The sequence below is a fragment of the Heterodontus francisci genome, chromosome 29, assembly GCF_036365525.1.
Source record: "Heterodontus francisci isolate sHetFra1 chromosome 29, sHetFra1.hap1, whole genome shotgun sequence".
NCBI classification, from domain to species: domain Eukaryota; kingdom Metazoa; phylum Chordata; class Chondrichthyes; order Heterodontiformes; family Heterodontidae; genus Heterodontus; species Heterodontus francisci.
In genome coordinates this window covers 31,327,936-31,351,508 of record NC_090399.1, presented here as the reverse complement: position 1 = coordinate 31,351,508, position 23,573 = coordinate 31,327,936, and the positions used below count along the sequence as shown (strand labels likewise).

The following is a 23,573-nucleotide window of genomic DNA, read 5'->3' as shown; positions in this document are numbered from 1 at the left end:
CTGAAACCCTCATGCATTCCTTTGTCACCTCTAGACTTGACTATTCCAATGCATTCCTGGCTGGCCTTCCACATTCTACCCTCCCTAAACATGAGGTCATCCAATAACCTGCTGCCTGTATTCTTACTCGCATCAAGTCCCGTTCCCCTACCACCCCTGTGTTCGCTGACCTACATTAGCTCCCAGTTAAGCAATGCCTCGATTTTAAAATTCTCATCCTTGTTTTCAACCCCTGTATTGCCTCACCCCTCCCAATCTCTGTAATCTTCTGCAGTCCCACAAACCCTCCGATATATCTATGCTCCTGGAATTCCGCCGTCTTGAGCATCCCGATTTTAATTGCTCCACCACTGGTGGCCCTGCCTAGGCCCCAAACTCTGGAATTTCCTCCATACACCTCCCCTGATCGCTTTCCTCCTTTCAAGACAATCCTTAAAAACCTACCTTTTTGACCAAGCTTTTGGCTGTTTGCCTTAATGTCGTCTCTCAAACTTACAACTTTTAATCTGATAGAGTCTTTCTTTTATTGATTTTCAGGAATTAACACCGAGAAGCTCACAGTTATTCAAAATGTGCCCAGGATTCAGGCAGATGAAGGACAAACAGTCTCCCTCCCCTGTACCTATACAGCCAACGTCTCCAAGCTGATAGGGACTTATAGCTGGTACAAGAATGGCAGGAAAGGCATAGAAGTTTCCAATGAGACAGCAGAGTACAGCGGACGGATCTACAGCCACAAAGAGGATTTCATTCATACTGCAGATGCTTCCATCCAAATAAAGGACGTGAGACTGAACGATGCCGGGGTGTATTACTGCAAAGTGCGAATGATGCAACTGGGCGAGGAATATGGAGCGGGAACAAATCTCACGGTGAGAGGTCAGTCATTCTCCTGCCTGCAATATTAAATAAGCAATGGATGTGGGCGGGGGAGGAGGTGTGGGGGGGGGGGGGGGGGGGAGGGGGCGGTGGGGTGGGTGGGGGGAGGAGGGGGAGCGGTTTGGGGATCAGTTGCACAATATGGGGGCCCTATCTCCAACTGGAGCATCTGTCACAATGGCTGCGTGGTGGTGGACTCCAAGACGGACTCAGCCTGAGCTGCAGAGAGACTATTTAACCATGTTAATCAACCGGTTACTGACTGGGGGTGAATGTTGACACAGACAGGGACACAGAACAGGCACGCGATAGCTTTTACCACCCTTTATACCACACATGTGATATTCAGTGCGACTGAAGTCTGTGGAACTGAATATGGGGCGATGTATATAACGGGCGACCGAGGGGGCAACCTTTTGTCCAATTTGTGTTTAAATAACGGAGGATCTTCCATATTAAAAACAGCACACGTTATTAGTTGGTTGTTTGCATAAGTAAAAAGGGGATGGGCTGACACAAATAAATCCACTTTGAAAGTCGGCCCTTCATATCCGCTCCTGCACGGCTGTCTCAGGAAGCTCCAACTTCCAATCATAAAGCAGCAATTTTAAATTTATTTGGTTTCTAGGCATTAACGCCGAGTTCAGAGTTATTCAGAAGTTACCGAGTATTCAGGCGGTGGAGGGGAGTCAGTGCTCATCCCCTGTATCCACACAGCCAATGTGTCTATTGGGAAGGATTGTTATAACTGGTACAAGAATGCCAGAAATGGAACAAATGTTTCTAATGGAGAAGCAGGATACAGAGGACGGATCTTTTGGCCCAAAGCGGAGCATTTTTAAAACGCTTCCATTAAAATAAAGGCGGTGAGAGTGAACGATTCCGGGATTGATTACTGCAGCGTGAAAATGAAAGGACTCGACAAGAAGTATGGAGCAGGAACATTTGTCACTGTGAGAGGTCTGTCATTCTCCTGTCTGCAATATCATCAAACTGCAATTACAATTATCCGTATACTTGAGGACTGGATGTTGCAGTGGGTCAGACACTGTCCCTTCCTCCTCTGCGAATAGGTGGGGCAGTCGATCAGACACTGTCCTTTCCCCGTCTGGGATTGGGCGGAGTGGATTTTAATTTGTTCTGCCTGTTGTAAGTGGGATAGTTGCAATGTTAAAATAGCTGTGTAGCTTTTACCGTCAGTGCTTCCACCACCATTCCACCACCATCCCGAGTGTCTGATGTTTCAGTTAGTAAGAGCTTATCATAAGCAAATCGTGCTCCTGGAACTTACAAAAGAGTCTGGTAGTCACTTTGGAAGTCAACTGAGATGATTATTCTAACAGCAAGAGGGCAAGTACAAAAACTAAACAAAAAAGCAAATGGAATGTTAGTTTTTATCCCATCGGTAGGTTTGAATACAAAAGTGGGAAAGTTATTGTACATTCACTTAAAGCTCCATTTGATCTGCATCTGGTGTATTGCATTCAATTCTCGGCACCACAGGAAGGATATGTTGACCTTAGAGGATCATGACACACCAGAATAATGCTAGGGTGTGGTGTTTAAGATGATTAAAGGATTTGGTATTCACATGGAGATAAATTATTTCTTCTGGTGAGGGCGGTCAAGAATTAGGGGGCATAACCTTAAAATTAGAGCTAGGCGATTCAACAGCGAATTCAGAAGGCATTTCCTCGCACAAAAGTTGGTGGAAATATGGAGCTGTCCTCCATAAAACGGACGATGAGGTAAATTGAAAAGTTCAAATTGAAATTTATCGATTTCTTTAGGCAATGGTGATAAGGGATATAAAACGAAGGTGGCAGATAAGTCAGATTCATATCGATCATGAACTAATTGAATGATGGAACAGATGCGAGGGGTTGAATGGCCTCTTGCTGCTCACATGTCCCAACGCCTCTATCTGACTTTCTCTCTTTTCCATAGAAAAAACAGGATCTATCAACGGTCTGTTACTAATCCTGTTCATCAGTGCACCAGTGACAGGAGGCGTCCTTCTAATTGTTGCACTCCGCTGTGTGCGGTTATGCAGAAAGAAAGGTAAGGATGTCTATTCTTTGCTGTTTGACAAGCGCTAAGGTTGTGCAATATTGTGGTGGGAAGATTTACTTTGAATAATTAAGTGCGAGGTATCCAATTGGCAGCTCTAGGGGTACATTGGCTAATGGGTACAGTGATGTAGTACGAACATATGAACATACAAATTAGGAAGAGAAGTAGGCCACTTGGCCCTTGAGCCTGATCCGCCATTCGATAACATCATGACTGATCTGATTGTAACCTCAACTCCACATCCCGCCTAACCCCAATAACCTTTCACCGCCTTGCTTAGCAAGAATCTATCTGCCTCTGCCTTAAACATATTCAAAGACTGCTTGCACCGACTTTTGTGGAAGAGCATTCCAAGGACTCACGACCATCTGAGAAAAAAATATCTAACTTATGTCTTAAATAGGTGACTCTGTATTTCTAAATAGTGACCCCTAGTTCCAGATACTCCCACATGGGAAAAACAGCTTACTACATCTACCCCTCAGGACCTTAGATGTTTCAATCAAGTCGCCTCTTCCTCTTCTAAACTCCAGCGGCTACAAGCCTAGCCTGTCCAACATTCCCTCATAAGACAACCTGTTCATTCCCTATTTATTTAATTTAATATTTAAATTCCAAATTTAGTTAATTTACTGCATTTAATTTCTCCAGCTGATGGGATGGGTTTGTGTCCTCATGCCTCTGGATCATTAGTACAGGCCTCTGCAATTTGGTTCTGTAACATAAATACTATGCAACTACACCCATTGACTGGAAAGGATTGGATTATCAGGCTGAACATTTAGCAGGTGCAATATTTCCCATTGTGTGCTACTGACCAAGATTATTTCTACAACATTTCTCACTTTGGTGGTTTCATGGAAGGTTGCAAAGAGCTATGTTCTCCCGTCAATGGTGCCTGGTTTCAGGATAAATCCTGAATTAAAACACAAATCTGTTCCGAAGAGCAACTTGAGCCAACTGCAAATCAATAAGATTTGGAGTAGACTTCACGTATGAGTCCTTTCCCAAGGCTGTGTGGCCCAGGAAGACAAAAGCTAGGACACCCTCTGCTCGAGGTGTTCATGCTACATGTCTTACGCTTTCACATTATGTGTGGGAAACAGATGCATAGAGGTTTAATGGGATTGTGTAAAGTTGTTTTTCTCAATTGCTAGAACACACAGGCTAGTGTGTCTAATAAACAGGTAAATTTATCCCTTAAAATAGCAATTTAGTTAGAACCTATTGGTACACTGATCTTCACAAAGCGACAAGTCCCAAGAATTTAATTTTGATTTATTGTATGTACAATTGCAGAGAAAATATAGCACAGAAACAAACCTTTTAACCCACTTTGTCTATGCCAGTTTTTCTGCTCCACCTGAGCCTCTTCCCATCCTCCTTCATCTAACTCTGTCAGCATAACCTCTATTGCTTTCTTTCTCATGTACTGATCCAGCATCCACTTAAATCAGAAAAGTGGCCAGTGGAATTTAATACAACCAAGTGTGAGATCATGCTTTTTGGCAGAAGGTATAGGGTAAGACAATATATACTTAATGGTACTGTTCTAAACAATTTGCAGGGACAAAAGGACCTGGGGGTCTTTGAAGATAGCATGACATATTGAGAGACCAGTTAGTAAAGCATATGGGATCTTGGGATTCATAAATAGAGGCATTGAGTACTAAATCATGGAAGTTATGCTGAACTTTTATAAAGCTCTAGTTAGGCTCCAACTGGAGGACTGCATCAAGTTCTGGTCACAACACCTCCGGAAGAATGTGAGGGTCCTGGAGAGAGTGGAGAGGCGATTTCCCAGAATGGTTCCAGTGATGGAGGATTGTAGTTACAAGGTGAAGTCGGAGAAGCTAGGGTTGTTCTTGTTATGGAGAACATAACCACTCTCGAGACCACGGGATTCAAGCAAATAAAGGCTTTCAATCAAACAACTTTAAGGGAGAAGCCCTCTGGTCACCCAAACAGCTTCTGAGTGAAAGAGAGAGTGGAGCACGCATTTATAGGACACAATAACCATTACTTATTGTTACTACCCTGATACATTATAGGTCTGCAGCTTGATCAATAACCTGGATTGTATTGCCCCACAAACATTCTCCTGCTATCTCCTCCCAAACCTTGAATCTGCCAGCTCCCATAATTTGCTGCTTGTCTCGTCTCCAGCCTTTCCCCTTATCTCTTTGATCAGTGAAACAAGAAAAGCATGTTTACACAGACTGCGAAGGCAATTAAGTACAGAGTTGCACAGTTCCAGCAGAGTGCTCCAGCATCCCATCATTCCATGGTCCCTTACAACTACAGTAATTCTTCTAAACGTTAATACATTCTAATACTAATTCTATTAATATTACCCTTCTGCTTCCACTTCAGTCCTTCCTTTTGGACCTCTGGTCAGACGCAGCACCAGACCCAGTCGGGTCATTCCCAACATCCCTCACTCACCAATTGCTCCAGGTATCCTACTGGAGTTCAGTGGGTTTCAGATCTCATGGTCGACCGTTCTCATACGGCTTCACTGAAGTCCTATTGACCTAGGCAGGGCCCGGAACTATTAGCCCTTAGATAGCAAAATCCTCATAAATATTCCAGAGTTTAATATTCCCTGGGAGAGGGGCTTCAACTGCGGTGGATACTAGGGTGCACCCTTTGTTGGCCAATATCATCATCTGCACCGCTTGGGATAACATCAGCCTCTGCCAGCAACAAATGCAGGCTCCAACTACCAGGGCTGCAATGGTCACAATTGCTGTAGCGATCTTTCCCACTTCCCATCAGTTATTCCCATTCCTGCCATCTTGGCTTGATTTCTGGCCAAGTCCTCCAATACTCTAGCCAGTCCTTTGGCTAGGTTCACCTGCACCTTGCCCCTTGCGATTGTTTGACGGATTTGCTCCTACATCTCCTAGTGTTGGCTGAGGCCCTTTGCATCACTTCCAGGCTATTCTTTCTGGGAACACATACGAATGAGGACCTTGCCCGCAAGATGGAAATCCCCCACTGTGAGTCATGTAGTTTTACTGAAAAGGAATCAGTGGTGTGATTAGTATTACAATCCAATCCTCAGTATAAGAACCTTGTCTCGTCCGTCAAAAAGCACCATTTGGGAAGTGGATGTTTTCACTGTCTTCAACGCTTCATCAAGAGGGCTAATGGATACCACTATGGCAGAGTCAGTATCCGAGTATTACAAGAGCAGATGATGTAATGCTGCAACTCAGTCCAACATGCTCATGTTCTCATCGAAGAGTACTATTTAAACAGGGAGCAATATATCCCCGGGGTCCTACATACACACCAACTCATCCCTCAGCACCCCCAGGGATACGAATTTATATCCCCTGTATAGGTACTATTTGCTTGTTCTTGAAGCACAATCATCAGGGATTTGATTTTACTCTCCACTCCGCCCATTATAGGTTGTGTAACTACGAGTTCCTGTCTTTCCTCGTCCAAATTAATCAGATTTAAACTTTTCACAGCCTGATGTATATGTCGGGCGGCCATACCAAATCTTATATCTTCAGTATCTGAAACAACCTTATCTACCAAATCCTGATCCAACATGTCACAGACCGTTCCCTTTGAGTTCTCAAACAACTTGAGACTGATTGGTACATCCCACCATGATGTTCACTCTGGTGTTAGACGCCCTTGAGGTGCTCCCTCCTTTAGATAGTTGCACGTACTGTCTTGGATAGAGGCATGTGGCTCTGTTTAGACTTGCAGTGGGCGGCTCCCTTGCTGCTCTGGTTACCAGGAGAGTGATCACCGTTACTGCTACCCACCAGGTTGCCATTGCTCTAGTGGTTCAGCTGAAACAAAATAACTAAGCGATCTGTTACTGGCCCTCCTGTTGGCAGAAACAGAATGTGAGTCATGTCATTTGACTTGAGACCATCAGGAGTGGCGTCACCCCATGTGGCATTCCTGGAAGGTAAAGTATGAATCTCTTGACTTTTAGATTTTTCCCTTTTCAATCTATCTATCCAGGATAGATACCTTCACTAAAGCTCTGAGCTAACAGACAGTGATGGTGTTTGCATATTTAGTCCAATATTTACTGTTGTCCAAGCAGAAACCACCAGGTCCGTGTGTGTGGTTTTATTGTTTAACTTGAATCTCTTTAAATTTCAGGTGAGAATACCAACACAAAGTAATTTCGTTTAATTCATCAGCTTCAATTCATTGTAGATGTCTGATCAAATTCCTGAACCTCTGAGCAATCTTGTTGCGATAAATTTTGAAAGTTGTATGGCCAGCTTCAACTGCTAGTGGAAAGGGTTAACTTTCTGCTCGTCTAAAAGGGGGTGCAGCGAACGTTTTTAGATTAAAATTCCCACGTTCATCAAAATACAGTCGGGTTGTGACTGTCGACCAGAAGTCGCAACTCGAATCTCTTATAACTTAAACATTTAGCTTGTTTACACCTTCCTTTTGATCCAATTCATATTCCTCATTGTGAAATACCTTCTTATTTTTAATGCGCTGACAAATCTTTTGTGCGACCACCCTTTAGGGAAGAAAGCACATTAAACGTTACACACATACATTATCCACACAATTTCTGCAACACTCATTCAACTTAACAACTTAAGATGAAAAAAAACAAAACAAAGGAAATAAAATGCATCAGTGGTCTTGGTCCTTTGTTTAAATCTGTGAAACTTCAAACAGCAGCCTCTCACAAGCGTGGGGCGTCACGGAAATGTGACCCTTGAGTTTTTCACCAACTGGAACAATCGAATTGACAATGCTGAGTATCATTACCTATCGTCCCCCTTAAAGCAACCCTTCTCTCTTTTCCCTTGCCAAAACAAAACGTGTGCTTTAACAACTTCTCATGCAGTTTATGCAGCTATCAAAACTTTCGACCATCATGCAGGACCAGGACCACTGAGGGTTAGTAAGCCATTAGCCTGGTGACACAGTCGGAGCTAACACAGACAAGGAAATAACAGGACACTGATTTAATACACCAAAGCAAAGCTTATGAACACATGTGTTTTCTTCCTGACTCCTGTCTAAGTCTGTTCAGGACAATACCCTAAAATGGTAAAACCACCCCAAATTATTTACTGCCAACTTTCTAAGATCCTTTATCTTTCCTCATGACTGCTGTGCACCACGCACCCACTCTCTTATGCGCTCATGACACAGCGTGACAATTACATTTTATGTTTTATCCTTCGTTTATTTGTTTGTTCTTGATCTTAGATGACATTTTAGTTTTTTAAACGTAACTTGCTGAATTGCACTGGACTTTGTGCAGCTCAAAATTATTCAAAATTCAAGTAACAGTGTTGCTGGGATGACAGGGTTCTGTTAATGTTCCATTGATTTCTTCCCATATCCACTGTATTCATAGAAACCACTTAAACTGCTTTTTTAAAGATTTTGATCTTCCTTTAAACTTCAAAACATCTCCATTAGGGAAGGCAGCATTTTCTATTGAACCCCAATTGTTTCCAAACTTTTAACATTTTGTTAGAGGTTCCTAATCCAATAATTTTTTTGACACAACAAGGATGATTCCCAATTCAAATTCACAGCAATAAACATTTACAAGTCAAAAGAGCCAATGTTATATACGAGCAAGCCTTATATTAGGAATTAAATACTCCGTTATACCATGAAATGATAACTTCAAAGTTCATTGTGATCACTAATGAAATTCCAATTTTCTCAATTTAACAGGTCAGTTAACCTTAAAATTTGAATTTAATTCAAACCAATGCATATGAACTACACACAGAACAGAATAGCACATACTTTTTAAAAAGAAAAGGTAAATTACATCACTTTTCATGTTCTTTCTTCTGGCGCATTTTCAGTTGATTGTAATAAACCAAAAACTAAAGAAAAGGTTATTTAATATTATTATAACGAAGATTTAACACCAGCCTCTTAAACTAACTTTAAAAGCCTTCCAGTATTTCCATTATTCATCCTTTAACAATCAGTAAGACATGTCTTTAATTTAAACTGCAAACAAAAGCAATAGCTGATTTTAAACTTTGGTCCAATTGAAGCAAAGCTTTTTTGAAAACTTCAAATTGGATTTCTGCCAGGCATTTCCAAGCCTTCAAGGCTGAAGCTTATCACTTACAAAATTGTGCATTGCCTTTCCACAGTTTCAAAACAAACCTTTAAAATAAATATAAAACACTACACCAGCATTTTTAATTGAAAATGTAAACCAGTTTTTATATCCCATTTCTGGGTGCACAATCTTAGACTAAATGAACACACTCAGCTATCACATTCACACTTTCTTAATTCCAAACAACTTAGAAATGTTGATTCCTGTAATGAGTTATGCATTCAAAGTACTAAAAATCAGTATTAAATTCCCAGTCCCAAGCCCAAGGAGCACACACAGGTTCAACTAGTTCATACTCAAAACATGACTCAAGGTTCCCAAAGAAATATTCATGTACAAGAATAGAACAAGTAACAGACTCATATTTTCAACATTAAAGCCAGACAACAAAGGGTTAGCGACTGATAGCTCTACAGCACACAAGCTACACAGACAAGGACATAAAGTCATGGAAGCTTCCAACATTCATACAGACTCGAACAAAGACACAGTAACTTGCTTTTACTCACTTTAAATTTCACTAAAGCATCTTGTTTAAATTGTCCCTCTGACCTCAGCCTGATATCTCTCACTTTCCCACTCTGGCTCTCAGTCTTCTAACACTTGTAACCTATCTATTTTCCTGAGTTAGCCTAGCTAATTCAGACTTTCTAAACTGACACATGGTAAGATAACACTTGCATAATATAATTATTCAATTTTTATGTTCATTCCACCATTCTTAATGTGTCCATGAGGGATCCCAACCTTCTTGATGACTTTATCTAAAGTCTTCCTGTTTTTGACTGCCAAATGTTTGGTGAGTGACCCTTTGGGTCCCCACTTCGGATCCTATTTGCCATAGCTGATGTTTTATAGCCTTACTATTGTCACTATTTGTGTGGGTACGGATCTCTCGCGACCCTACGATCATTCCTTTATGGGAAACGGAACTCTCATGTCCTCTCCGATCATTCTTACGTCCTCTCTGTGGAAACAGACTTGTCGCTTCCTCTACAAACGTTCACTACTTTGCCTGGTTAACCCCGAGAATGATATAACCTCTTCTTTTACGCAAGGAACCATGATCCTGGCGCTGCACCATCTTTAGTTATTCCACCTGTGGACCCGTTCTTCGTTTCGCATCCTCAAATTTGCCCGCCAGCTTCCCGTCCCGAACATCAACCTCACCATCTATTGGTTGGTAAAGTAAATGTACTCAAGTGCTCCCTGATGCCAACTTTGGACCAGGCACCAGGGACCGAGCCTCAAGGATCCTGACAAATATGCTAAACTGCTGTGGGGAAAATAACAACTCTTGAATCCATGGGATTCAACAAATAAAGACTTTTCATCAAGCATATGCAAGGGGGCAGCCCTCTGTTCATCCAATAGCTTCTCAATGAAACAGAGTCTGTGGCACATGTTTATGGGATACAATAACCATCACTCATTATTCATACTACCCTGACACTTCCCAGGTCTGCAGCTTGATCAATAACCTGGATTGTCTTGCCCACAAACATTCATCTGCGATCTCCTCCAAAACCTTGAAGCTGCCAGCTCCCAGTTCACTGTCTTGATTCCATCTTTTTCCCTATCTCTTTGATTATTGAAGCAAGGACAGCATGTTTACACAGACTGTGAAGGCAATTAAGTACAGATTTGTACAGTTCCAGCATAGTGGTCAAGTATCCCATCATTCCATGATCCCTTACAACTACAGTGGTTCTTCTAACCTTATTAATGCGTTCTAATATTAATTCTATTAATGTTACCCTTCTGGTCCCACTTCATTCTCCTTGCAGCAAAGGAGATTGAGGGGAGATGTGATAGAAGTGTACAAGATTATGACAGGTTTGGATAGGATAGGCAAAGCAAAACTGTACCTATTAGTTGATGATACAAGGACTAGGGGACACGGATTTTAGCTTTTGGGCAAGAGATGCAGGGAGGATGTGAGGAAGAACTTTTTCAACGCAGTGAATGGCAAGGACCTCAGACTCACTGCCTACGAGGGTTGTCGAAGAAGGGACAGTCAATGATTTCAAAAGGAAATTGGTTGGGCACTTGAAGGAAATAAACTACAGTGAAGGAGCAGGGGAATTGGACTGGCTGGATTGCTCCACCGAGTGCTGGCATGGACATGATGGGCCAGTTGTCGTCCTTATGTGCCGTAAATGACTCTATGACTCTATAAATCTTTGGATCAGATATTTGCCTCAGCTGCTCCATGTGGTAGCAAGTGTCACATTCTAGCCATGTTGTTGGTAAAGAAGTCCTACATAATTCCTTACTGTATTTATTGGTGACTAATTTATATTTATGATTTTGAACTCCCCCACAAGCAGAAACATTTTCTTTATGTCTACCCCATGAAAACGTCTCAGAACTTTAGAGACCTCTCTTAGGTGCCCCCTTCATCTGTTCTTTTCATAAAATGTATTTTAAGATAAAATGGATTTAAAAAGAAATGAAACAACTTCCATACATACGGTGGCTTTATCATGTCTCTCATATATATTGAATCACTTCCCAGAATGAATTATTTTGCTTCATTAGCAAAACTGGCAACAATAAGAAATAAAAGTTAAGTAATAAGAAATGTATTTTCTAATGCACTTTTCTTTTGTATTTTCCTTTTCATTAGATGTTCAACAGATACAAATGTGAGTAATTGTTAGCAAATATAAATTCATATGATAAGAAATACACGGAGTGCAATTGGTAGAAGGATTAGAGGGGAGTTGAGCAGTAATTTCTTTCACCCAGAGGGTAGTGGGGGTCTGAAACCCACTGTCGGAAAGGGTGGTAGAGGCAGAAACATATCACATTTAAAACCACTTGAAGTGCTGTAATTTACAGGGCTATGGACCAAGAGCTGGAAGTTCAGATTAGGCTGGATAACATTTTTTCAACTAGCACAGACATGATAGGCCAAACAGCCTCCTTCTGTGCCTTACATTCTTCTATGCTTCTAAATTACAAAATTGTGGAATATCGTCCCTACACCTCCCTGCCTCTCTACCTCACTTTCTTCTTTTAAGAGACTCCCTAAAACTTAGCTTGTGTCCAAGCTTTTGATCAGCTGACCTAATATCTCCTTATGTGTTTCATTGCCATTTTTTATAATGCACCTGTGAAGTGGCTTGCAATGTTTTATTATGTTAAAGTGGCTATTAGATATTATAAGTGATCGTTGTTGTGGCATGGGAACATGCAGTTCAATTGCTTCACCTTCTTGCTTTGCAGACAAAAAACAGATATACTAGAAATCAATTACATGGCGGGTAAGGAAATCTGGTTTTTAATCCATAGAAAAACAATATAAGCTTCCATGGGGATAATATAATCCAAAATATTACTATCAAAAGGTTTAACTCTGGTACAAAAGTTTGCAATTTGATATGTAAGTTATGGTTCAGGGAAATGCCTGATATCAGGCTTTTCACACTGTGCCATTACAGCTGTTGTAGCTCATTTAATGCCTTAGTTTTAAACGAACACTTTTCAAGATGACAAATTGCCAGCATGAAAATATTTTATATTTTTTAAACGTGTTCATATTCGCCTCGTTAGAAAGGTTTGTTGCATTTCTGCAAGAATGCACATCCTCAGTCTCTGGAATCTGATTTATGTAAGGCACCACTGCTTTTCTTCTGCCCCATTTAACAAAAATACCATCACTGTAGATGTTTCCAATTTCATCCCTCAATAGGCTTCTAATCCACAGAGTCTGTAGGTAGTAATGCAGAGTTCAGAAGTTCAAAGTCATTTCAGCAAAACAAATTAAAAATTCCCGGGCATTGGATACATTCGTAAAGAATGGGGAACATTGTAGCGAAAAGGGTAAAAGTGAGGACTAACTGGATGGTTCTGCATGGTCTCCTTTTATGCTGGACTGTTCTATTCAATTATTCTAATTTATTGGTGACATTATTGTATGAATATCTGAGATATTCCATTGCCTGAGGTTCTAAGAGACATTGGGGTGCAGTTGGATATGGATGGGAATGACATGCCTCTCTTCGGCCATCCCCCTGTCTGTTCTTTTCTAGAGATGTCGTTTAAGATAAAATACATTAAAATGAATAAACTTCCATTCATACGATGGTTTATCATGTCTCTCATACACATAGAATTACTTCACATAATGAATTATTTTGAAGTCAGTATTGCTCCATGTGCAAAACTGGTGGTGATAAAAAAAATAAGAGTTAAGTAATAAGAAGTGTTTTTTCTAATGCACTTGTCTTTTGTATCTCTTGTTTCATTAGATGTTCAACAGACTCAAACGTAAGTAATTGTTGGTAAATATACATTCATATGATAAGAAATATATGGAATAATTTGTCGAAGGATTAGGGTGGTGTTGAGCAGTAATCTTTTCAACCAGAGGGTGGTGGAGGACTGGAATGCATTGCCTGAAAGGGTGGTAGGGGCAGAAACACATCAAGGTTAAAAAGCATTTTAAGTTCTGTAATTTATCGGGTTACGGACCAAGAGCTAGAAGGTCGGATTAGGATGGATAACTTATTTTCGATCAGCAGAGACATGATAGGCCGAACAGCCTCCTTCTGTGCCTTGCGTTTTTCTATCCTTCTTTCTTACAAAAATGTGGAATACCGTCCCTACACCTCTCTGTCTCTCTATACCTCACTTTCTTCTTTTAACGCACTCCTTCAAACCTACCACTTTGTCTAAACATTTGGTCAGCTGACCTAATATTCAGTTATGTGGCTCAGTGTCATATTTTGTTGTATAATGCTCATGTGATGTGCTTGGGGCATTTTATTATTTTAAAGTTGCTATATAAATATAAATAGCTGTTGTTGTGGTAGGAGAACATGCAGTTGACTAGTTTTATCTTGCTTGACAGACAAGAAATAGATATTCCAGAAGTCACTTCCACAGTGGGTAAGAAAAGCTGGTTTGCAATCCATGGACCAACAATATAAGCTTCCATGGGGATATTAGAACCCCAAAGATACTATCCAAAAGTGTAAAACTAGTTTAAGAGTTTACAATTTGATACCTCAGTTATGATTCAGGGAAATGCCTTAAAATAGGCTTTTCAAGCTGTACCATTACAGCTGTCATAGCTCATTTAATGGCTTTGTTTTAAACAAAAACGTAGAAGATCATAGATTGCCAGTATTACAATATTTTGAATTCTTTAAAAGTGTTCATAGTCATCTCTTTAGAAAAGTTTGTTACATTTGTACAAGAATGCATATGCTCAGTCTCGGATTTCTAATTTATCATAAGGCACCACTGCTTTCCTTCTGTCCTGTTAACAAAAATGTCATCACTGTAGATATTTACAATTCCATCCCTCAAAAGGCCTCTTATCCACAGAGTCTCTATATAGCAATGCAGACGGGGGAAGCTCAAAGTTGTGCAGGGAAAGCAGATATGCAATTCCGGGGAAATAGATACATTATTGAAGAATGTGGAAAATTTCAGGGAAATGGGAAATAGTGAGGAAGTGGGATTAACTGCATTGCTCTGCGAAAGGGCCAGCACAGACTCATCGGGCCACGTGGCCTTCTGTGCTGCACTGTTTTATTCAATGAATTGAATTTATTTGTGGACATTAGTGTATGAATACTGAAACATTCCATTGCCTGATGTTCTGAGACATTGGGAGTGCATTTGGATGCGCGTAGGGATGGGTGGTGATAACACACCTGCTATTCACTAATATGGAAGTCAATATTGAACTCTATCTGGGAAGTAATCCAAATGGGATCAGGTGCAACGTCGATTTTTACCCACCCTGCCCAATAGCACTCTCCATTGTCTTCAACGAAGTGTGATATCGCAGAGGGTGTAAAACCCAGTGTTCCACCAAATCTTGTCCGATTCCCGATTACAAGATTAGGTTAAAATTGTTTTCATCGACTTTGTTGAACTGTATTATTGATTTTGTCAGTTTATTTGCCACACATAAGAAAGAAGGTGCATCTCTATTCCACACCTATTACTGGAGACTCCCGAAGCAGTCAAGAACCAATAGATTAAGTGACAGCCAATTTGTCCACTGCAAAGCCCCACAAACAGCAACTGAGAGTAATAACCATTAAATTAGTTCGTGGTGGGGTTGCTTATAGGAGGAATATTAACCAGCCCACCAGGAGAACAGCCCATTCTTCTTTGAAATGTGCAATGTGACTTTTGTCCACTGGAGCAGGCAGACAGGGTATCTGTTTAACACCTGACTGAATGAGGAATCTCTGGCACTGCAGCACTCCCTCAGTATGGGACAGAAATGCCAGGGAGAGTTTAGGCACTCAGATTCTGGAATGTTGCTTGAATCTAGCAACTTACACTATTTAGTGTTGCCTACTAAGCCATGCTGGAATGGTTAAATGACTCATGGATATATTTGCAATATAGCAAATATCTTACACATAACAAACACTTCCTGCAAACAATGCCCATACTTGTGACATTTTACCTGTCATTTTCTGATGACAGATTACCATTATTATTAAGCACTGTACCGTTCTATTCACCATGAACAATGCCAGGGGAGACCTGCTAGTATGTTTTATATTTATATTCCCATAATTTATTTTGCAGCTAGATTAACTTCGTTTCCTTTGGCAGGAGTGCAAGATCTGGTAAGTAACCCAACAAGAAGGCAAATCACATCAAAAATCACATCACATTGAAACCTACATGGCACCGCCAAACACATCTTCCCTCCCCTCCCTTGTCGGTATTCCAAAGGGACCGTTCTCTCTGTCATACCCTAGTCCAATCCTCCATCATCCCAGACATCTCAACCCCTTCCCATGACACTTTCCGATGTAATTACAGGAGGTGTAATACCTGACCATTTAACTCCTCAATCCTCACCATTCAAGGCCCCAAATGCTCCTTCCAGGTGCAGCAGCGATTTACTTGTACTTCTTTCAATTTAGTATACTGTATTCGCTGTTCAGAATGTGGTCGCCTCTACGTGGGGAGACCAGTTGTAGTTTGGGTGACTGATTTGTGGAACACCTCCACTCAGTCTGCAAGCATGACCCCGAGCTTCTGGTTTCTTGCCATTTTAATTCACTATCCTATTCTCATGTCCACATTTCTGTCCTTGGCCTGCTGCAGTGTTGCAGTGAAGCTCAGCACAAGCTCGAGGAACAGCACCTTATATTCCAATTAGGCACTCTATAGTCTTCTGTACTCAATACTGAGTTCAACAACTTTAGACTACGACCGCCATTTTTTTAAATCATGTATCAGTCTTAAACTTGTTTTTCATGTTTTTGTTTTTGGACCGAGCTGTTAATTATTATGCCATTAACATTCTCTTTGGATAAATGCTTTGTCTTTTATTATGTCTATTACTACTCGCTTTGCCATTTATTCCATGACATCTTTATCATTTAATCTCTCCTGCCCTCTGCCCTATCACAGATCTTCCCTTTTATTCTTATTCTCCACCGCCCCCACTTTCGCTTGCTACAAGCCTATTACATTTCTAGTCTTTGCCTGTTCTGATGAAAAGTCACAGTCATGAAACCTAACTCTGTTTCTCTCTCCACAGCTGCTGCCAGACCTGTTGTGTATTTCCAGCATCCGCAGTATTTTGCTGCTATTCCCAGAGTAGGGGTTGGACAACATGTATTCAACTCATATATTATATATTGTTTTGTAGAAATAACTGGCCTGCTGCTGGAAATGAATATCATATATAAATAATAGAAAAGGAATGCATAATAGGCCAGATTTTGCGATACAAATGACTACGTGGCTAACAATGCTGATTGTCACAATGGGGTAAATATGACAGCAAACTTTAGTGTCCACGCATGCACAGCTAAATGCTGATAGCAACACAACTGCTTGAACTTGCAATACTCTCCCATTAGTTCCCCACTAAGAATGGTGGAAAATAGTTAAAACTGGTACAGTCAGAAGTAAGTAACCTTTTAACGTTATGATAATTACAGCCAAACAACCTGTCTGACTTCGAAAAATTTATTTTACAAATGTGACGTCTTATTCCCTTGAAAGATAATTAGCATTTGAGATTTAAATAAAACATATCATAGAATCATAGAATGGTTCCAGCACAGAAGGAGATCATTCAGTCAATTGTGTCCACGCCAGTCCCATTACTCTGCCTTTTACCAGTAGACCTATATGTTAACTTTTTCTCCCTGGCTTTATTAATCCCTTTCTGTTTATCCCATCTGTATTTTCCAATCTGTACTTTGCTTTCTGTGCATGATTTAAAACTAATTTATGCTCCTTGCTTTATACTTCCTAGTTTAGACTCTGAGGTAGAAATTCATCTCAGGTGGTGGTATAAATCAGGTGATATATGATTGACCACTGGTTATATACAGTACCTGATATTTGGTTCCATTGCAGTCAATGGGATTAAATATCATGCACTATTAGAGTTGGCAGCCAATTTGATAGCATCCGTTCTGTGTCACAGCTCAAGATGAACTTGTAACCCTCCATTTTTCAGTAAGGATTCTTCAGTCTTACTGGTAGAAGAGTCTCACTGTTTCCTGCTTTGCTCACGGATGCCTTAGAACCCCACCCCCCACCTCCTCTATAGATGGCACATCAATGTATTAGACGCCCGGGCAGCTGTCAGTGAGGTGACCAGCAAGCCCTGTTCCTTCACTTGCAAAATCTAAGCCATTATATTTTGTATTTACTCAACTGATATCAAATAGGCATAAGAAACATGCCTGTCCTTCACATTTACTTTGTCACAGATAAACCATAATGTTTCCATTTCTTTCCAAAGAAAGGTCACAACACATCCCCAATGACAATATGTGGGGAGGTTAAGGCTTAGTCTTTCTTTAGTACATTTCCAAGAATTCCCATAACCCTCCAAGATCAAACAGGCATTACCAGTCCTTCCTGAATGAATGTTCAATCTGTGGTGAGGAACACCTTGAAAGCCTGTATTTCACTGATGCATATTGATTACGCCCAACACACCAAGGCTTGTATGCTGGATATTTCTGGTATTTCCATTTATATGCAGAAAGTTTATTTAAATGTGACAATTTATATATGCATGAGTGTGACTAAAAGAAGCAAGATTTCCTCTTATTGTTATATGTTGACAGCAGCATAATACCAGTAAGACGGTTTCATCTGGTCTCCATGTGAGGTAAACATCATGGGAAGATTTCTTTGGTCCCAATGTTTCAGGTAATATGGCAAACACTGGGGACTCTTATGTGTTAAACAAAGTGGGAACACTTCCTTTATTCCCTCTGAGCTAGTGACATGTTTAAGATAGTGAGAAGATTTTCTTTGCCGTCTAATTTAAGTAAACTTATTTTGGGTTGTCTGAGCTTGAAACATTCACAAATCTAACTTTATTGTCTATGTTGTTATATCTTAATAACCAGAATAAAGCTTCGAATAGTTTGGTACAATGCTGATTGGAAAAAAACAAATTTTTAACTTTAAAATTAGACAGTTATGAGTTCGCTAGTGGTAACTAGTAGAGGAATTCTTCATGTAATAAATTAGGATTCCTTGGTCTACATAAATATCTATTTCAGTGGATAATTATTTTATTTTATGACAGAATCAAGATGGGAATCTAAGTGAACCTGATCCTTTGTGCATGGTAAGGAATTATGTTCCATTTTGTGTCGCTATATAAAAAAAATTATGTAAGCAATTTCATTGAGTTTTTGAGGAAGTGACAGAGATGATGGATGAAGGAAGGGCAGCGGATGTTATCTATATGGACTTCAGTAAAGCCTTTGACAAGGTCTCTCATGGCAGCCCGATGCTAAAGGTGAAGTCACATGGGATCAGAGGGCAGCTGGCAAGATGGATACAGAACTGGCTCGGTCATAAAAGACAGAGGGTAGCAGTGGAAGGGTGCTTTTCTGAATGGAGGGATTTGACTAGTGATGTTCCACAGGGATCTGTGCTGGGATCTTTGCTGTTTATAGTATATATAAATGATTTGGAGTAAAATGTAGCTGGTCTGATTAGTAAGTTTGCAGATGACACAAAGGTTGGTGGAGTTGTGGACAGTGATGAGGATTGTCAAAGGATACAGCAGGATCTTGATCGGTTGGAGACTTGGGCGGAGAAATGGCAGATGGAGTTTAATTCGGACAAATGTGAGGTAATGCATTTTGGAAGGTCTATTGCAGGTGGGAAGTATACAGTAAATGGCAGAACCCTTAGGAGTATTGACAGGCAGAGAGATCTGGGTATCCAGGTCCACAGGTCACTGAAAGTGGCTACGCAGGTGGATAAGGTAGTCAAGAAGGCATGCGGCATGCTTGCCTTCATCAGTCAGGGCATAGTGTATAAAAATAGGCAAGTCATGCTGAAGATGTACAGAGCTTTAGTTCGGCCACACTTGGAATATTGCGTGCAATTCTGGTCGCCACACTACCAGAAGGACGTGGAGGCTTTGGAAAGGGTACAGAAAAGGTTTACCAGGATGTTGCCTGGTCTGGAGGGCATTAGCTATGAGGAGAGGTTGGATAAACTCGGATTGTTTTCACTGGAACCATGGAGGTGGAGGGGTGACATGATAGAGGTTTACAAAGTTATGAGCGGCATGGACAGAGTGGATAGTTAGAAGCTTTTTCCCAGGGTGGAAGAGTCAGTTACTATGGAACATAGGTTTAAGGTGAGAGGTGCAAAGTTTAGAGGGGATGTGCGAGGCAAGTTCTTTACACAGAGGGTGGTGAGTGCCTGGAACTTGCTGCCGGGGTAGGTGGTGGAAGCAGGTACCATAGAGACGTTTAAGAGGCATCTTGACAAATACATGAATAGGATGGGAATAGAGGGATATGGACCCCGGATGTGCAGAAGGCTTTAGTTTAGGCAGGCATCAAGATCAGCGCAAGCTTGGAGGGCCGAATCGCCTTTTCCTGTACTGTACTATTTTTTGTTCTTTGTTTGTTCTTTGTAATGACTGACAGAGCTTAACTTGTGTTCCAAAGGATATAAGTCAAGATGATCAATCAATCTACACTCCTATGGAAAGGTAAGTTCCACTATGATTACAGTTAGTTTGCAGCTATTAGTCTGTCACCAGTGCCTATGGAATACCATGTGCAGTCAGCAGAAATGATTTATCCTGTTGTTATGGGTGGCATTGAGGTTAATGACAAAGACGTTTATGTGCTTCCATGTTTCACTAGCATTAGACCTTTAGACTTAGGATAGAGCAGTGGCGTTCACTGTCTCATGACATTAAGTTTTGCTGGGGTTCCAATGGGTATACTGGACATGACGAAACACAGCTTGGCACACAATGCCAATCTATTACGACAATTTGTGAGTGCGCGCAGGTGGTTATCTCACATCACTTGGCTTTACGCTCTGGATTCAAACCTGGAGCTGACAGGTGCTCTACTGACACATGCAAAAGCCATTTATCAGCCTTCTCATACACTTATACATTATTAGGTGTTCTGAGAAGTCCAATGTACCTCAACATGTTCCAAAGGCAGAGTTGGCCCTAATCAAAGCCACACCTATGATAATAATACTCGGTTCTTTTGCTGTCTGCTCCATTTTTGATTGGTCAGTTTAGGAGGCACATCTGTTGGTGGGTTTCTTTGTCGGGAGGTGGGTGCGCACATGGAGGCACATGGGCATGGTAAAGACTGGAGCATATGATGCATATGCGGCTGTGAACGGCGGTGACGGGGAGTGGGGTTTGATGGAGAGCAAAAACAATTGAATCTGAGGGAAGTGCAACAACAAAGTTACCCTGTTTGAGCGATTGTTTCTGTGAGGGATTGAATGGGATTTCAGGGAGGGATGGGAATGGAAACGGTATAGAAAGGATGGAAGGAATGGAATAGGGTGGCATGAGAAGAATGGCATGGTTAGGATGGAATGGCATGGGCTGGGATGACATGGGAGGGAAGGGATGGCATGGGCTGGATAAGATTATAGAATTGCTTAAGTGTGGCAAAATGGTGGGGACAATTATTTGATACCACTTATTATTCAAAAGCTATTCTTTGTGCACAAAATGAAGATTATCTAGATTTGAATGAAAAGCTGTCAAGTGAATTAAAAGAATACATCAGCGTTGATTTTATAGACAACGAAGATGATAACAGTCTGTACCCTCCAGAGTTTCTACACAGCCTAACTCCAATGCATATGTCACCACACAAATTTAGACTCAAGGAAGGAGCAGTTATAATGTTCTGAAACTTGAATGCAAAACAAGTACTTTGTCATGGAACACGAATTGTAGTTAGAAACTTGTTTTCTTTGATGAAAGATGCTGAAATTATGACAGGCATATTTCAAGGAAAAGGAGTATTTATTCCTCAAATAATATTGAGCCTATCAAATGTAAACTTGCCTTTTCCACTCAGGAGAAATTTGTTCCTATTTAGACTTTCATAACCTATCACTATAAACAAGTGACATACCAGACTCTTGACGAACTTTGTACTTATATTCCTAGGCCTGTTTTTACATATGGACTTCTTTATGTAGCTTTTTCCAGACTAAGGTTTGGATACTGTTAAAGTCATTGGTGAACGAATAGCTAGAAATCCTGTGTTTAAAGAAGTACTGTTGCAATAAATATACTAATTTGATGGCAAATGTTTGGTGTGTCTCTGCTAGTTCCAGCCAAAGTTTAAAATTTCAGGCATTTTTTTGGAGTAACAGCACTAGCATTGGGAAAGTTGCACGAAACGTTTTGCGTGGCTGTGAACTGATATTGGCTGTGTAATGATGTAAGGTAAGAAGCGTAAAGGGGAGGGTGGTCTAAAAATAGAAGTGACTTTGATTTGAGACCAGTATTTGCTGAGCATAAGGTTGAGTCAGCATGCTCATGACCAGAGAAAAGAGCTCTGCACATATGTGCGCATCAGATGTTTCATTTCACCCCTCACCCTTGTTCAATGTTGTCAAATAAAACAAAACTTAATTGATTCTGGAGACAGAGGGTACGGTGCTGTAATAGCCTATTCTTTCAACAATTGGGTCAGTTGGAATCCATCCAGCGTGTGTTTGTGAGCTCTAGGCATCCTAAGTGAAACAAACCTGGTGTAGCCTTCAGCCAGGTCTCAGTGTGAAAGGGTCCACAGCAGGGATCCGGTCATAATCTGGCAAAAGCTGGCATTAAATTGGCAATGACAGTCCCAAAGACAGCATGGATGGCTTAGAGAAATGCAGGACATTCTGACACTGATTCACTGGGTGATAATATCGCCATCTTGGTATTGAGGTCACTAAGAAGTTAATACATAGGAGCAGGAGTAGGCCATATGGCCCTCGAGGCTGATCCTCCATTCAATAAGATCGTGACTGATCTTCTACTTCAACTTCACTGTCCCATGCTATTCTCATATCCCTTGATTCCCTCGTGTCCAACAGTCTATCGACCACTGTCTTGAATATGTTCAATGACAGAGCATTCACAGCTTTCTGGTGTAGAGAACGTCCCTGACTCACAACCCTCTGAGTGAAGACCTTTCTCCTCATTTCAGTCCAAAATGTGCCCGTCCTTAACCTGAGACTATGAGCTCAATTTTGAGACTCTCCACCAAGGGGAAACAGCCAATTATTTGCATTCCAATGACGGGACGTTTACTGCGACAATTGTACGGGGTTTTGGTGAGACCACATCTGGAATGCTGTGTACAGTTTTGGTCTCCACGTTTGAGACAGGATATACTTGCATTGGAGGCAGTGCAGCGAAGTTTGGTCCTTGGGATGAGGGGGTTCTCCTATGATAAGAGAATAGATATAAGTAAATTTGGGATATATTCACTGGAGTTTAGAAGAATGAGAGCTGATCTCATTGAAACATATAAGATTCCAAGGGGGCTGGATAGGGTAGACACTGAGAGATTGTTTCAGATGGTGGTGGAATTTAAAACAGAGGGGCACAGTCACAGGATAAGGGGCCAATCATTTAGGATTGAGATGAGGAGAAATTACTTCACGCAAATTGTTGTGAATCTTTGGAATTCTCTACCTCAGGGGGTTGTGGATGCTCCATTATTGAATACATTTAAGGCTGGCATAGAAAGATTTTTGGTGTCTCAGCAAATCAAGGGATATGGCGAGCGGGCGGTCAAATGGAGTTGAAGCCTAAGATCGTATTGAATGGTGGAGAAGGCTCGATCCGCCATATGGCCTACTGCTTCTCCTATTTCTTGTGTGTTCTTGTGTTTACTGCACCTCCGGCTGCTGCTGTACCCTGACCTCCGAGTGCAACACTGCATCATGGGGAAGGGATATAAAATGATGTTTCATTGACCAGGACTTTGCATTACTTATACACAGCATTATCCAAAATATATTGAGCCACCTCAACGTTTTTATTTTATCTTAAAACATATAACCTAGAAATGATTATTTCCACAATTGACAGAACAACTTTTAACTCTTTCATCTGAACACTGTGAAGCATTAACTGGTTTATTTTAAATTGGCTAATGGCTCTGTTAAAAAATTGGGCAAACAATTTACAGGCATACGATAGCCTTCAGTCGACTTTAATATCAAGTGGACTTTTAACAGGCAGGCGAGGTGCTAC

At 40.9% G+C, this 23,573-nt stretch overlaps 1 protein-coding gene across 5 annotated transcripts in view; it reads left to right on the top strand.

Moving 5' to 3' along the window:
* The window catches only part of LOC137345993 (uncharacterized), a 38,614-nt gene that overhangs the window by 2,504 nt on the left and 12,537 nt on the right, over positions 1-23,573 (top strand). For 4 of the 5 annotated variants that reach the window (XM_068009285.1, XM_068009283.1, XM_068009284.1 and 1 more), the window contains 9 exons: positions 538-879; positions 2,827-2,940; positions 11,685-11,703; positions 12,287-12,324; positions 13,312-13,330; positions 13,914-13,951; positions 15,620-15,660; positions 18,609-18,650; positions 19,996-20,039. In XM_068009285.1, coding sequence (XP_067865386.1) covers positions 538-879; positions 2,827-2,940; positions 11,685-11,703; positions 12,287-12,324; positions 13,312-13,330; positions 13,914-13,951; positions 15,620-15,660; positions 18,609-18,650; positions 19,996-20,039 — 697 coding nt within the window. Of the gene's footprint in view, positions 1-537; positions 880-1,565; positions 1,840-2,826; positions 2,941-11,684; positions 11,704-12,286; positions 12,325-13,311; positions 13,331-13,913; positions 13,952-15,619; positions 15,661-18,608; positions 18,651-19,995; positions 20,040-23,573 lie in introns of those variants that run through there. The other variant, XM_068009286.1, reaches the window with a different exon arrangement.